Here is a 17,201-nt window from a genome sequence, read left to right as displayed (position 1 = left end):
GCAACCGGAAGTCAAAAACTTTGAAATTAACTGAAGTCAATCCAACGGTGACGTTGACTTGCTAAAATGTCGGTGAAAAAAAAATCGACCCCTCCTTGTACAAAACGGCCGAGTTTAGGGTGAAGGAATTAATGTTTTTGGCCAATTTTTTGATATTTGTTGTCCGAGACGTTGACCTTAAAAAATGATACTGATCTTGTTAGGATCCGTCACCTCTGTCGAAAATTTTTGTGAAACATACAAACAGACATACATACAGACAGGTTAGATTTATATTATAGAAGACTAACATGGCTACTCAGCATTACCCGGGTGGAGAGAGGTGGTATACTAAGGATATTGAGCAATCCCCTAAAAAAATATATATATATATATATATAAAAACAACTTTTGTTTCAATCAAAATAGTAGCAAGTGCCTGTGTGAGCGCAAAAAAAAAAAAAAGAAAAACAAATTAGCCGCAGTAAGCAGGCGGGCTTTAACGTGTAACGCGAAAGAGGAAAAGGAGGTGGTAAAAGTTAACACGTTAGCTATCACGGACACTGTGACATGCCATCACAGGCCTTCGAAGTAATGTTTTATAAATGTGCACTGAGATTGGTAGGCGTATAATTTGCAAAAATGTTGTTGCGAAAACTGACCCCTCCTAGCAAAATACAGCCCAGTTGACCAGCACAGAATTAATTTTTTCGGACAATTTTTAGATATTTTTCATCCGAAAGATCGATCTTTCTAACGATACCAATTTTGTTATGGTCTGATACCTTTGTCAAAAGTTTTTGGCAGACATACAAACACACATACACACATTTTGCCTTTTATATATTAGAAGATTTAGTATAATTCTGCGATTTAGTGCAAAGGTGTTCAAAATCATTATATTTTATTACAAATTGCACGATAAATTAATTTGATCATGCAGTTTTACGGAAGAATGGATACATTCAGCATTGGGTAACTTTTCAACATTTCCAAAAAACCATGGGTATTAAAACATGCACACGTGTTATATGGCTAAGTAGGAATAGACAAAAAACTGCCCAATTATATAAGAGTGATATCATTATACACAATACGGCACAATCATATTGACACACCGGTTCTCGCCAGATCACTGAAGTTAAGTAACATTGAGCCTGGCCAGTACCAGACGGGTGACCATTTGGGAAGGTAAGGCGCTGTATGTATCGCAATGTAAAAATACCAGGTTGAGAAACTGGCGCAGTCTATCTTTCTCTCGAGGGTAGATGGGACTCTCTTAAGCCGTGGTAGGCACCCTGTCTAATGATGGCATCATGATAAAAATACCCTTGATAGCCCTGACGAAGCATCACGTATTCAGCTACCGACAAGATTTGAATTGCACTACAAACGTGCGTAGTGAGTTCAATCTTGGCTACAGCCGCGCTGGATATCATATCATATTTGTTTTAAAATCCATTTTGCATGCTGGCATATGGTTGGGTAGAAGTAAAATGATCGAACTTCAGACTGTGACACCATATGAGAAAATACAGTGACCAATCCTATAGAAACGATTCGATTTTGAGTTTAATTTGTAGTTCAATCTGAGTGCGAGAAATTTTAACGGTTAAACTGATTAACGGTCGATTGAAAGATTTCTCGCCCTCGGACTGAATTGTGAATCAAATTCGAAATCAGATTGTTTCATAGGCCTGATAACTTTATTTTTGTATAGTATCACAAAAAGTGTAGTGGAAGTACCAGTAACGTGAGGGGGTGTTACATCGTCCATATAAATAACCCCCCCCCCCCCGTCCCATCGCCGCAATGTTGTATCACTGTGCCTGTTTCACAAATATTTTAATCGAATGTGTTCTGATGAACTCGTTTCACTTGTACCCCCTCGACGTACATGTCCCCGACAAACCCGCTTAGCAATAAGATCTCACCCCTTCACTGTTGATGTCCCTAAATTCCAGAAAGCTTTCTATTATAATAGTTTCTTCCCTTGAACAGCTAGACTTTGGAATTCTCTTCCTGTTGCCTGCTTCCCTGGCTGTACTGATATGCAGAAGTTTAAATGTAACATAAACAAATATCTTGTTAATCTTTCCTAGACATGGCCCCAAATAGTAGTCCCTTATGTCCAAGTGGCGATGTGCTTTGTAAGGGGTGAACATGAATAAAATAAAAAAAAATTTTAAAAAAATTTAACCGACACTGAAATTAAAAGGAAATAGTAATTGTACACTAAGGATAGTTTATAACGTTCAAAACTTTTGTTTCGATGGGTGAATAATGCGTACAGGTATATATCAGCCAGTTAAAATACAAACTGTTCATTTCAACTTGTTGACATATTTTTTACTTCTTTCTGCGCATGCCCCAATTTAATTCATTTCTTCAAGTCATTTAATATTAAATCTTTATCCATCTCTTGATATCTACATCGGTAGGGAACACAGCTGGAGTGCTAAAGGCTTTGGTTTTGATTCTAGCTGATGGCACCAAAGTCATTTTTTTTTTTTTAACTTTTGAAATCAGTACTTTAGGTACAATATAATATTCAATAGAAAATCGGTTCTGTAGTAATAAAAATGAAATCTGCATGAATAAAAATATATTTAGGCATGTTTTACAACCTTGCAAGGCCAGGCCCTTCCTCATCAATAATCTATCCATATAACTATAAAAGTGAGAAAGTGTTTGTGTGTGTGAGGACACTTCTCAACCTACATACTCAACGAATTTTTCATCTACGGATTTGAAATTTGGTATAAAGGGTATTCAGACACGTGGAAAACGTTTTAATGGATTCATCCAGAAAAAAGGGCGGCTAAAGGGTCAAAATTTAAAAATTGGCACTTTGGGGGTAATCTGTTTGTTTCACAAATGCGCATGCGTGAATCGTTCACATGACAGATTTCTCATGTTAAGAATAAGTAGGTTTGTAAACACTTTTTAAAGATTATGTCAACGTAGTTTCATCTCATAGAACCAAAGATATGAGACTTTTGGAAATAGGGTACGATTATAAAAATCTCCAGCATCAAATAATCCAAAATGTGAAATTTACTTTATGTATGAAAACCAAAGTGAGGAGATATAACATATGAGAAATATTTGGAATCAAGTCTCCCCTTGCTGTTATTTCAGATTATTTGAAATCATAGCAGCAAGTTTTAGTTTCCCCTGCATCAAGGCCAGAGGTTTTGGGGAAATATCAAATATTTTGTAATTTATATGCAAAACTAGGAAAACAAATGACTATGATTAAAACATTTTATGGCTATAAAAAAGTACCATTTTTTGAGGGTGGAAAGATACTGCACCTTTACTGAAAGGTTTTATGGCTGTAAAAAAAAGTGCCTAAAATAGGCTCTGGATGATGGATGATCCCCTTAATTTGTGACCTTAAGGACAAATGTCACATAGCCCACTATAAAATTAAGGCCATTACCTTTCCAACGGGCCTTCATTTGTTCAATTCAAATCAACAGTTGCCGAGATTTGGAACTTATAAAATCGACATCAAAGGTGGTATATCTGTATACTGGCAGCCAAATTGAATATTGAAATGCCCATATCTTTGGTTTTGTGGGACAAAAACTACATAAATTTGCAGGCTTTTTGAAGATTAATATAATGCTAGTCTATGGTAAAAATTCGATAACAATAAAAAACAAAACAAAAAACCTATATTTTCAAATCAATAAAATATGCTCAAATTTTCCTACATTTGTATATATATAGTGACCTGCAGGCCAGCTTCAGTTTTGCTGCTTGGGTTGTCTCCCCTGTGGCCTTGCCAGGACACTAATATATAGATATACCACCTTTTTTGGCAATTTTATATGAGGAGAATAATGGAAATAGTATTCTGACAAGATTGAGAAATAAAAAAGGAACAAATCAAGTTGTATGTCCATCAACGTTTATTTATTCATCCAGAAGAAGTCTTACAATAAAAACAAAACGTTGATGGATAAATAACTTGATGATTCGTTTCTTTTTCATCTCTCTCTCTCTCATATATATATATATATATATAGTGTAAAATTTCGTTGAAAATTCAAAGACTCACATTTTCTTTTTTATAACCTTCGTTTATTTCCTGGATTTTTTCCATTACAGCTGTTTCATTATATATATATATATATATATATATATATATATATATATATTACTGTTGGGATGGTTAATCTGAATCGGAATCGAGAATCGGAAAAATCGGAACTGTTTGGGGTATCAGAATCGGCATTGTAAAATATTTGTGCCTGTATTCCGATGCCGAAAACGATTCCTGAAATTATCTTTTTTGTTTGATTTTGTTTTAAGCAAAATCTTCCACTGCTGGTAGTAATAATAAAATAATAAATTTTGTCATTGATTTTAAATTTCCAGTCAAACGAAAATCGATAAATCTTCCCCACAAATGTGATTTTACGTTTGAGAAAAAAATATGTACATTTAAATGTGGTTTCACGGTAATCGGGACAAAACGATTTTATAGTTAAATATTTAGAGATTTATAAAGAATCGGAATTGGTAATTGTATCAGCATCGTGAAAAATATTGGAATCACCCCATCACTAATATAGATACATATATATATATATATATATATATATATATATATATATACACACTGGGGGACTCCAAAAAACAGGCCCGTGTACACTTTATGTGATATCTCCATTATTTATTCACCGATTGCCCTTATTTTACAGGACATGGAAGAATCAACGACCGTCAGTACACCAAGACCCCAGTGGGAGCTGGGACAAACAATACACGGTGTTAAATTTTACTACAAGACAGGCTCGTTTAATAAAACCCAGGACAGTTTCATGTGTCAGTTAGAATGTGAAAAGGCTCCATCCAAAAGCAGAATTCAGAACTGAGTGGACCACTTCGAGAAGTATGGGACCGTGGAAAACTTCAACGCTGCCAGAGAGAACCGTCCAAGCCACTAGTGACGTCTCAATCAGCGAACAGCCGAGCTGGTCGAAAGAGTGAGAGAGTCTTTCCAGCAGAGTCCGAAACGCTCTGTGCGTAAGCAGTCAGTCCCTCGGTATGTCCTGTGAGACTTGCAGGAGAGTGCTGGTGAACGATATCAGGGCTTACCCATACAGAATACAGATGCTGCAGACCCTTACAGCCTCAGACAAGAAGCAGAGGAGGGCTATGGCAGTCAAGATGCTCAAGAAAATCGAGGAGACACCAAGTTTCCTTAACCTCCTTTGGACCTCAGATGAAGCCAACTTCCATCTTGATGGAAAGGTGAACTCCAAGACAAATGTCTTCTGGGGGTCCTCTAGACCCAATGAAGTAGCCACCAAGCCCCTGCACTCTCCTAAGTGCATGGTGTGGGCTGCAATCTTGGCCAGAGCCATCATCGGATCAATCTTCATCGAAGAATCTGGCGCAGCAGTGACAGTCACCAAGGAGAGGTATGTGGAGGTCCTTAAAACCTTCAAGAGTGAGCTCCAGACCATCTACCCATCGCTCATGAGCAAGTTCTTGTTCCAGCAGGATAGAGCAAGTTCTCACACCTCAAACCTGTCCCGAGATTGGCTGAAAGAGAACTTCGAAGGCTGAGTGATCAGTCTCAAGACTGATTTTGAGTGGGCACCCCATAGCCCAGACTTAAGGCCTTCCCCTCCCCCCGATTTTTTTCTCTGGGGCTATCTTAAGGACGGAGTCTACGCAGGGAAACCCAGAACCATCATGGAACTCAAGGAAGCCATCAGAGAGGAGATGAGAGCCATTACCAATTCGGTCTGTAAGAATGTCATGGACAACTTCGTGCTGCGCCTCAATAAATGTATGGAGCTAAATAGAGGCCATCTAGAACATATGCTGTAGAACGGAGAAAAAAAGGCCAGAGATCCTAGTGTTTTGATGTGATGTTTTAAATATAATAAACTAGTTATGACTAAAGTTTCATTTCATTTGGACAAAACACTAAGAAACGAGGCCTAATTAGAGTTGGGCCCGTCTTTTTTGGGGTCACCCTGTGTGTGTGTGTGTGTGTGTGTGTGTGTGTGTGTGTGTGTGTGTGTGTGTATGATTATTTCATTTAATCACATGAATATACGAAGATATAATTTTATGTGTACATTTTTTAGTATTTACTTCAACAGTGCTCAATATATAGGTAGAGCTAGGTAGTAAGTTATGAAAATATATATAGCAATTAAGCTATGCAGAATATTTTGCGTTTCATTCTTGTGAGAATTTGTCAGGCTTATGGCATAAGTGTAGTTTGATTGCCATATATATTTTCATAACTTACTACCTAGCTCTACCTATGTATTGAGCACTGTTGAAGTAAATGCTGAAAAATTTATGCATAAAATTAATTAAGCTACACAGAATATTTCGCGTTTCATTCTCGTGAGAATTCGCCAGGTTTATGCCATAAATCTGACTAAATGTAGCTTAATTGCCATATAGACTTTCATAACTTACTACATATATATATATATATATATATATATATATATATAAATATATATATATAGAGAGAGAGAGAAATAAAAAGGAATAAACCGTTGTGTTCATCAACGTTTCCTCTTTATTTCGAGACTTACTCTGGATGAAATAAAATAAACCAACTCGAAATAAAGACGAAACGTTGATGAACACATAACTCGGTTTGTTCCTTTTTATTTCTCTATTTTGTCTGAATACTATTTCCATTATTCTCATCATATATATATTAAATAAGTATTAGCAATTATTTTGATACCTACAAACACAAATGTTTCATGTTTTCATCGGTGCAGGAAGCGATCATCAGTGTAAGAAGTGATAATTACTGCTGGTCAGGAGATTTGAACCAAGCCACAAAATCACCGTTGATTCCATAAGCTACCGGCAATTTACAAGACTATTACAAGCGAAATTAAAGACACATGAAAGCAAAATACGGGCAATAACACAGTAAGCAGCCAGAGAGCATTCTACGGCCGGAAGTTGGAATATTGCATATCCCTAGTTGATCGCCTTTTCTTTATTCTCCAAACTTTACTTTCTTTTTTGTTAAAATAAATATTAACAATTGATTGTGTTATCATGTATCAATATGAAATATTATAACGATAGTATTTCAGCAGTGCTCAATACATGAGCAGAGCTAAATGAAAATATATGGCAGTTACGCCTACACAGAATCTACCACTTTTCCTTCCAGTAGGGGATCGTCAGGCTAAAATGCATGGTAACACGAGTTCCATACATTTTAGCCTGACGATTCCCGAAAGATTCTGTGTAACTTAATTGTCTTAATTGTTCATAACACACACACACACACACACACACACACACACACACACACACACACACACACTGTATTTTCCGGCGCTGTCTGGGAGTCTTTAGTTTTCTTTTTTTTTTCTTTTTAAAGTGCACAAATGCTTCTGGTTTTTTTTTTGGGGGGGGGGTAAACGGTTTCGTGTTTTTGTTTTCTTACGAAATTATTTTATGATTTTGAAATTTCTAATTTTACGATACTGCTTTCTGCTTTGATCATTGGACAATTAATTGAACTAAATTATTATGACATAAATCGTTAAGCTTATGTTGTTTTAATCTATTTATAAAATTATTGTAATCTTTCGATATATTACTATTTTCGACATGACAATTAAGTACGTAATATTGTTTTTGATTAAAACGGCATTTTCAAAAGATCTGTCGATTAAATAAGCACCATTTTTTTACGACATTTAACGATTTTAATAGTAAATTGTGCCCATTACGGCTGATTTTTATATCGGTAGTTCGTATTGTTTTGTCTCTCCCTTATTTATTAAACATGGCGCCTCAAAACAGCATCTACCTTCGTCATAAAATTATATATAACATAAACTATGTGATTACGTGGTTTTTGGAATATGACATTTCCGTTCCGTGACGGGTGGGTACGTATATCCTTAAGATTTTCCAGTTTATTTATTTATTTATTTATTTTTTTAATTAGGTTGAATTCTGGACTTTGCACCTATTTTTCGGCTATTAACAGAAAATTAAAATGACTAGCTTTTTAACTAAAAAATCGAAGTGCATTCTGGTGGATTTAATTTGTTTAATTATTTTTAAACTGTTTTATTTTACGCTTGTATTTTTTTTTTTTTTTTTTTTTTTTTCAATAAATAATCGATAGTAAATACATTTTTTATAGTAAATCAATAAGAGTCGGGCATTTGAAAGCCTTTGTCAACACTAGGGTGCTGAGCGTTAAGAAGCCGTTAGTCTTGTAGTTGCGAAACTAACGTACATGCGATTATTGGTGACACTGGTCAGTAGTGAGTAGTGGTCACTCAATTTTAATACAGAGAAATTATTTGGTCGTGTCAGATAAAAAAAGAAAATAGTATTACTGCTATTCAGTTCCAAATTTGAAATCTATTACCCAATACATTACAGAAATTACACCACACACATTTGAAATATATATATATATATATATATATATATATATATATATATATATATATATATATACACACACACACTTTATTTTTTAAAATATCAAAATCTAAAACTATTTGTTTAAAGTCACTTTGCCAAAATAAAGAAAAAAAAATTATTATCTTCGGCATAAATAGCAGAAAAACAGAGTTTTGATACAATTTATTTCGAAAATTCTAAGGTGTTTTTCTGTCGTATTATTTATGTAAAAAACGAAGACGTCGTGGTTCCTAATATTTTGAAGTTTGCGAAAAAAAAAAACAAAAAAAAACTGGGGAAATCAAAATAGTCGAAGTATTTTTATTTAACTAGTTATGGGAAGCATTCCTTCTTCCTTTTTGGTAATCTCTCACGAAAGAAGCAACGGCCATTATTTTGACGGAGCGAAGGAAGAAGAAAAACATTAACAAATTTTAGAACGTTAAGAAATAAATGATTTTGTTGAATATATTTATTTCTTGTGTTCAAATTTTGTTTCTATAAATTTGTATCAAATTTTAATATATTTCTTGTGTTCAAAAAAAAAAAAAATCGGGTATAATAGAGTTGCCACCACCAGGGATTGAACCTGGCATTTTTCCACCGTATTTTTTTTTATTATTATTCTTTTAATTCCTTATCCAAATTTGTAAACTAATAAACACTATGTTAGCACGTATCGTGTGTGCATGTTTGTTTCTCGTCTCTACGTGACTTACAGTTTTGCTGATTTGTTTATTATGGTGTTGTGCGGGTTGAGCCTTCTTGCCGGGTGGAACGACACGTTTAGAGAAAAATAATTAAAAAATATAACAAATGTTATATATATATATATATATATATATATATATATATATATATATATATATATATATATATATATATATATATATATATGTGGGGGTGGGGGTGTTAGCAGACTTTCAATAAATTTTTAATTTATAGTAAATAAAATGATTCTATGTGCATTTATCAAAGTTACATGTAGGCGCGATACAGTGTGTGTGTCGGCGTCGCCGACACACACACACACACACACACACACACACACACACACACACACGAGATCTACTCAGATACAACTTGTATTGATGCAGATATTAATCGTATAGGTGCTTATTTTATAATTAAACCTTAAACAGAACACTCTTTTAAAGGTACTTTTGCGTGAAGTTACTCGGGTGTGCCCGGTGGGTGACGGATAGAAACGGAAACAGCCGACAAGTAGTTTTCTGGATACCAAGACATTATTTTCCAATGTATTCCTTTATGAATTTCAGTATCCGTCGCCATTCTTAACATGAGGATGGAGGTTGTAACAATTTAGGATTTTTTTTTTTCTTTTTTTTTATAAGGTTCGTCCGTCCGTTTCCAGTCATTCCCGTTATCTGCGGAGTACAACCGAGTGGGGCTGAGGCGTGGGGCGTGGGCTCATAAATGCAGAAGTGCCCTTTCAAAATGTTTATGATGTACGTGCTAGTCACGGAACAAAGATGTCACATTCCAAGAATAACGTTACTTGATCAAGCAGTTTTTTTTGGGTTTTTTTAAGCTAAGAAAATCAAATTGTATTACGGAGCTAGGTATTCTGTTTTGATCCGCCATGTTTAATAGGAGGAGACAATTCAATTCGAACTATCGAGATCAAAATCAGCCTTGTAATTGGATACAATTTACTATTAAAACAGCTTAAAATCGTAAAAGTGATTAAAAAAGACAATAAAACTATTCGATCATTTTACGTGATTTTTGGGATATGACACTTTAATTCCGTGACATGTAGGTACATCAAAAACTTTTCTGCAAGTGAGTTTTTTTTTTTTTAATAAGCTTAATTCTGAAGAAGCACCATCGATTATTATTATTATGAAATATTAAAACGAACTTTTTTTTTTTTAATTCTATTTAAATACAATGAAATTTCAGGTGATTGTTAGAGTCGGTCATACCGAAAACAGTATTATATCCCAAAATTACGAAAAATCGAGTACAAAGTTATTTATAGTTAAAAGTAATTTTTTAGGGAAAATCGGGTAAAATTGCATTTTTGTTAGATGTTTGTTATAAAGTAGACAGTAAGACTCCACACACAGGGGACATAACTCGGAGCGAATACTTTCGGCAATATTTGTTGTCTAAAGCAATAGACTTTGTTTTACTAAAAACACAAGTTGTTTTTCTCGATTAATTTTTGGATATATTAGCATTTTCGACATGCCAATTAGGTACGTGATATTGTTTTCGCTTTAAGAAGACATTTTTTAAAAAATCGATTTAAAAAAAAAATAGATCTTAACAAGCAGCAAATTTTATTCCGCCGTAATGCAATCATCTTTTGTTTAAAAAGGTGGTAGATTAGAAAAACGCTCGTCTATCTGTATCCACTGTCAATAATTTTCCCTCCACTCTTTATCCGTGCCTAAACCAAAACCTAGATTCCATGAACAAAGTTTCTTTCTTAGAACCGCACGCCTGTGGAACTCTCTTCCGTTTGCCTGTTTTACTTGGCCTTTTGGCCAAGATCAAAGTGTAGTATCTGTTCTTCAGCTGCGGCACTTCCATTTCTCGTTCTCTTTCAGTGGAGGAGAAATCCTTCACGACAGAGACAATTTTTATTTTTGTACCTTTTGTCCACGTTAAAAAACGACCCTGGTGTCTAACTCTGTCCCGTGGGGAGGCATTGTAAATAGGTACAATTTGGTTGTGTCCAAGTCCAACGTAAACAAATTCTTGATAAACCGCCTCCTTAAGCAATCCCACTCCACTACTAACGATTACTACGATATTATCCGATTGACTACTTTGTACTCAATAACCCTTATCCTCAAATGACTTCCGAGCCTTGATAAGTGGTGCCCCTATGTAAGAAAAAAAAAAAAATGAAAGGAATTCGGAAGCATTTAAGCTGTCGGATAGAGCAGTTTCTCGTGTATGAAAAGAACGACAGTTTTTGGAAGTTATTATTCATATTCTATAATTTTATAGAAATTAAAACAACATCGTTTTAGCAACATTAAGATGATTTTATTTATTTATTTGAGATACATGTAAAATATGTCAGTTCAAAATAAAATAGGAAACTTACTTATCAATAAAATAAGTGTACATACACCAAAAATTATGGAAAATTATCGAGCAGAATTTAATAAAAATAGAATTAAGTTACTATTCGTAGCATCAACTCAGCACAGAACGTCGTAGATTATCTCACTTCTAATATGAAAATACCAAGCGGTCTTGTTCGGAGTTCGTCGACTCCGAATAGTAAATTATTTTTTTAATTTGTTATTAAACTTCTACTTAATTATTTTTCAGCCCTTTTTTATATATACTAATAGTTTTCACTGAAGAGTAAGCATGTATAACCATAAGTTTTCCTAACTGCCATATCTTGTATAATATATATATATATATATATATATATATATATATATATATATATATATATATATCTTTCAGTTTGTCTTTCCATACGCAGTAATGTGTTGCTGCTACACAGTCATGAGCATGTTTCAGTCTTCTGGTATTTAGTAACTAGAGACCTCTTCAGGAAACCGAAATGCTCATGATGACTGTGTAGCAAGACATTACTGCTTATGTAAAGACAAATTGAAAGTGTAACTTGCTCTACGCCGGTATTGAGCACTCTTGTATTAACCTCGTTATATTTCACTGGTTACCTTACCTTTGAAAAATAGCGACCTCAAATGATATTGGTATTTCTACAGAATTTTAATCAAACTTAGTTTGGCAAAAATCGGTTTGGTTCTGTTCAAATTCTGTAGAAGCATCAGCTTTTATAAAAATTTTGGAGGTTTCGTTCAGACAGAGTCGACAAATCGATTTATTTTTAATATTTCGTTTTACGCAAAAACCATATTACGTATTAAATTGTCCTGTCGAAAATAGTAATATATCCAAACATTACGAAAATTCACCGAATAGAACAACTGTTATTGTGTTTATAGTAAAATAAAGTCTATCACTATCGCCTAAAGCAAAACGTCAGCCATTACACGGATGAAAAGGGATATAATTATGTCCCCTGTATTCGCAATTTTCAAGATGCTTACATCTAGGGAAAATGTAGTTTCCCCCCCAATTTTCCGTAAAAATTACTATTAACTGTAAATAACTCGATGCATTTTCGTAATTTTAAAGTTAACTAACGATAATAATATATTAAAAATAGATTAAAAAACTAAAACAATAAAATAAAATAAAAATTAAGGAAATGAAAAATCGAAACAAAATGAAAGTAAAAAAAAAAAAAAAAAAACATTCCCGGTCAACATCGGCTAAGTAAAACTAATTAGAATAAAATCGATTTTAGTTTTAATATATTTTTAAGCATTTTACACATTTTTATTTTGAAATTTAAAAAAATATATATAAAATTAAAAAAAAAAAAAAATTTAATAATTCGAACTTCGAATGAAGATAATCTGACCTCCGGGCTAAGATCCAAATGTAGTATCTGTTCTCGTGTTAGACTTAAGTTAATTTGTTCTTAGTCAATGTAGGAGGGGAACCCCTTTATACTAAGGCATAGGTTTTTTTTTGTTTTTTGTTTTTTCAAAGTACCTTGGGGGGGGGGATTAACTCCACATCAAAAACGACCTTGTGTCACATTTTTCTTTCGTGGTAAGCAAATACATACTATACACACATTATATATATAAAATATAAAATTCGTCGGGAATGCTAAAATTTAAAAAAAAAGCGGATATTTATGCAGATTAGGAACCGTGCTGAAATAGTAACTTCATTATTTAGAAACCCATTTTTAACATGGGGAGGTGGGGGTATTTTGTAACTAATCTGTACTTTCACTTAACAATTTAATAAACAAAAGGGTACTTGTAGTTTTGTTTTTTTTTTTTTACACAGTGATCACCTCTTATCAAGGCCCGGAAGCCACTAAGGGATAAGGGTTATTGCAAGTACATTACGTTAGTGTGGAGATTTGATGAAGTGTTTACTTAAGGGGGCGGTTCATTGGGAATTTGTTAACATTGGACTTGAAGACATCCAAGTTGTAGTTCCGGTGGGAAGCAGGCAGACGGAACAGAGTTCCACAGTTTAGTCAAGACATTAAAAAATGAAAATATCGAAAAAAGGTTATATTGCACGTATTCGTTATGGAACGAAGTTCTCCGGAAAAAAAAAAAAATTCACTTTATTTCCTCAAGTAGTTTTTTTTTTTTTTTTTTTTTATAGCGAAAAAACAATTTGTTATGATACCGAGCAAAAGGTTCGATTTTCAGGAAGAAAAATTTAAGATGAGGAGGGAGTATCGGCGCTTTACATGGAGTTATCTCCCCGTGGCGTGTTCAGCAAATTTCATAATGGCTGACTTCAACGCACTCTCAGAAAAAACATGTTTTTCCGCTGTAAAAAAACTACTCGATCAAATTAAATAAATTTTTTTTTCGGAGATCTTCAGTCCAAAACGGATACGTACAATATCACCTTTTTTTCGATATTTTCATTTTTGAATGCCTTGATTAAACTGTACAAGTACCGAAAAGATACCATAAAAATTGATTTAACATAAAAATCCTATCTGAAGAATACCACGGTCCGTACTATTTCTGCATAAGTACCAAAAGGTGACACACCGTAGATCTTTTGGCTAGGAGCACAAAGCGTAGTATCTGTTTTTGATACTTTATCATTTTTTTTTTCTCATCAATCAATCAAGCCTGACTAAGGACATTTTTTTTTTTTTTTTTTTGTCTCAATCGAGTGTCTCTTCTTTGGGAGCTGGAGCTGGAGTCAGCTAAACCCACCCCTCCTATTAAAAATCGATCTGTGTCGAACTCTACCCTCGTGAGGCGGAGTAGGAGGGGATTAAAAGGGACACTTAATTGATTTATACATATGAAATCAAATGTTTGTTTTTGTAATATTCTTGACGTGCATATTTGAATATTTAAAATATTTTTTTATTCCTTTTAATTCAGTTTTATTTATTTATTTATTTTTATTTATTTTTTAAATATTTCGTGAAGCTTTAAACGTATTTAAGTTTCATGTCAAAGTTCACACCGTTTTTTTTTATTAGTCATAATTATTTAAAAAAAAAAACATTTATAATAAGTTATATATTTTAATTTTTAAAAAGATAAATATTTATACATAAAATAAAAATATCTTCAATAAGTATGTGAAAAAAAAAATGGATTTATGGTAAAAAATAAATTTTAATCCTCCAAGTCGAATACGTTTAATTGATTGCAAGATTTTTTTAATTGACATTTCAATGTCAATTTTATCTTTGAAAATTGACCGTCTATTTCTGTTTGACGTTGATTCACGTCAACGTTTTATTTTTAATTATCTTTAATGTTATTTCTAAGAAAGCAGCACAGGTGTAAATGATGAGTTTCGTTATAAAGTAATCAAAATTGTTAGCCTATTCAAAAAAAAAAAAAAAAAAAAGCAAAAAGAGAGAAAAGACTATTTCTTTTACAAGATTATTAATAAAAACGTATTTATATAAACACGCCGATAAGTACATTTTCTGTTTAATTTATTTATTTACAAACATAAAGAAAGGGAGATTAATAATGATAAAAAAAAACCGGGAGCTTCCTTGTTATTGTTGTTGATTTTTATAACATCCTTTTTTTTTCAACTTTACTAAATTCTTTGCATAGAAACGTAATAATCCAAGAATTCATCCAAGGCCTCGTCATTATAGAACACGGCTTCATTCTGGTTGTATTTATTTTTAAAAGCCTACAACGATTTTCATGTCAAAATCAAGAAAAGGAAGTAATGAATGAGAAGACGTTTTTTTTTTTATTTGTTTGTTTTTTCGTTTTCAAATTAAAAGAAGTTCATCATTTTTAATTTTAAATAAATAAGACTAATAATTAATGACGATATAAACAGAGTCAAAAAAATAAATAAATAAATAAGGATTGATGCTAAAAAAAAAATCAAAAAAAATCAGAGCTATGACTCGATATTATTATTATTATTGGGTAAATCGGTGATGTTGACGTTCATGTTGTACCATACACAAAAAAAGAAAAACACTGCATATGAAAAAAGTGAGAAAAAAAAAAACGTTCTTCAATATTCAAAATAATGCCATTACAAAAGAAAAAAAAATGATGGATTTAATTCAGGGTTTAAATAAACGTATCGATTCGAAATATATAATTGAATAAAAGAAAGGACAAGCTAATGACACGGATAATAAAAATGATAATATTGGATATAGTGCATTGTCTGGCAAAGAGACTACTTACATAGGAATTGTTGGATCAACATCGCAGGTATGGTGGCCCGAGAGGGACATATTTCCTTTCTATGCCCTCTCTCCTATCTCAGGTATGTTGGTGATAACAATAATAAGTGTATGGTCCCATGTTTGCGCGTGTTCCTCGAGACTGGTGATTTATCGTAGACAGATATCGAGTACGATTAGATACTGTATATAAGAGGGAGATAAACGGATAGAGAGATAGGAAAGAGAGAGAAAGGGAGAGAGATAACAAGCTAGATAGAATATACAGCTTGCCACCTCTTCAAGAAGAAGAAGGGAAATAGAAAGAAGGAGAGGAAGAAGGCAAGAGAGACAGGGAAGACGTGGCTGGTTTGCACGGCCTCAAGTTGTTGAGGTTACTCGAAACGACGTCGACGGCGCCACCAACCGCACACACGCATACGTGCACATTAACCATGTACGTGCAAAGAAAGAGAGAGGAGGGGGGGAGATCAAAACACAGAAAGAGTGGGGAACGAAAAGCGAAAGTAAGGCTAAAACACCGACAGAGAGAGATAGTGTTTGTGTGTGTGTATGTGACTACGTACTGTTTGTCTGTATCTGTGTATATGCTCGCGTGTGTCTGTGAATATGTGTATCACAGAAACGAACATCGCGCCACAGTTACTAGGTGCATGGCACGTGTCTGTCTGTATGTCTGTTATTTACCTGCTCCCCCTCCTACTCTCATCACGGGGGCAAGGTCAGTCTATAAGGTTTAGTGGGGGGGGGGGGACTTCAGCTCTCCCAAAAGCAGGTCGACACTCAAAAGTGCACGCAGAAATAAATTTGTTTCAGTTTAGAAGGATTTCTTTTTTCTTGAGCGAAGACAAAACTGATATTATGCTTTTGCTTTTGGTAAAGTTCTGAACTTACTTGCCTCCCTCACGACGACAAAGTTGAACACAAGGTCGGGAGAATTGAGAACTACGAATTCGGACAAAAAAATAACAGAATTGGCTCAGTCTAAAAGGATTTTTCTTTCCCTAAAATATGATAAAACAGTTACTACACGTTAATTCTAACTCGAAGATCGGAAAATGTTTGCTCTACGTGTCTGTTTGTGTGTATCCGCGCACGCGCGCGTGTGTGTGTGTATTTATATGTGTGTGTGTGTGTGTGTGTGTGTGTGTGTGTGTGTGTGTGTGTGTGTGTGTGTGTGTGTGTAAAGTCTAGTACAGCTATTTAACATACTATAATATAATTTCTGTTTATTCGACTACCTTCCCCTGGGCCCTGCACACACACACACACACACACACACACACACACACACACACACACACACACACACATTGCCACAAACTTAAACACAACATCAGCTTATAGTGGAGAATCCAGCTAGCCTCCCAAAGGGGAGGTACAATCTTGATTGCAAATGTTGCTATGATCGGAAGCGTCAACATTTCCCAGAATAGACGCTTCGGGCGGCCAACAATAAACCATTCCATCTCTTAAATGAAGGGGTAATGCTTGGGAGGATTGCCTTCTAAGATGGAAC

The 17,201-nt window shown here is 34.0% G+C and overlaps 1 protein-coding gene across 2 annotated transcripts in view; it reads right to left on the bottom strand.

Moving 5' to 3' along the window:
* The window catches only part of LOC145258207 (uncharacterized), a 369,722-nt gene extending 353,355 nt beyond the window's left edge, over positions 1-16,367 (bottom strand). For both annotated transcript variants that reach the window (XM_080116144.1, XM_080116145.1), the window contains exon 1: positions 15,684-16,367. In XM_080116144.1, the coding sequence (XP_079972270.1) occupies positions 15,684-15,733 (50 nt within the window). In that variant the 5' untranslated portion in view covers positions 15,734-16,367. The remainder of the gene's footprint in view (positions 1-15,683) is intronic.
* Between the last annotated feature and the right edge of the window lie 834 nt (positions 16,368-17,201).

This window comes from Euprymna scolopes, chromosome 33 (genome assembly GCF_053919585.1).
Source record: "Euprymna scolopes isolate OS-2025 chromosome 33, ASM5391958v1, whole genome shotgun sequence".
Classification (NCBI taxonomy): domain Eukaryota; kingdom Metazoa; phylum Mollusca; class Cephalopoda; order Sepiida; family Sepiolidae; genus Euprymna; species Euprymna scolopes.
This window is presented reverse-complemented; position numbering and strand designations above follow the sequence as displayed.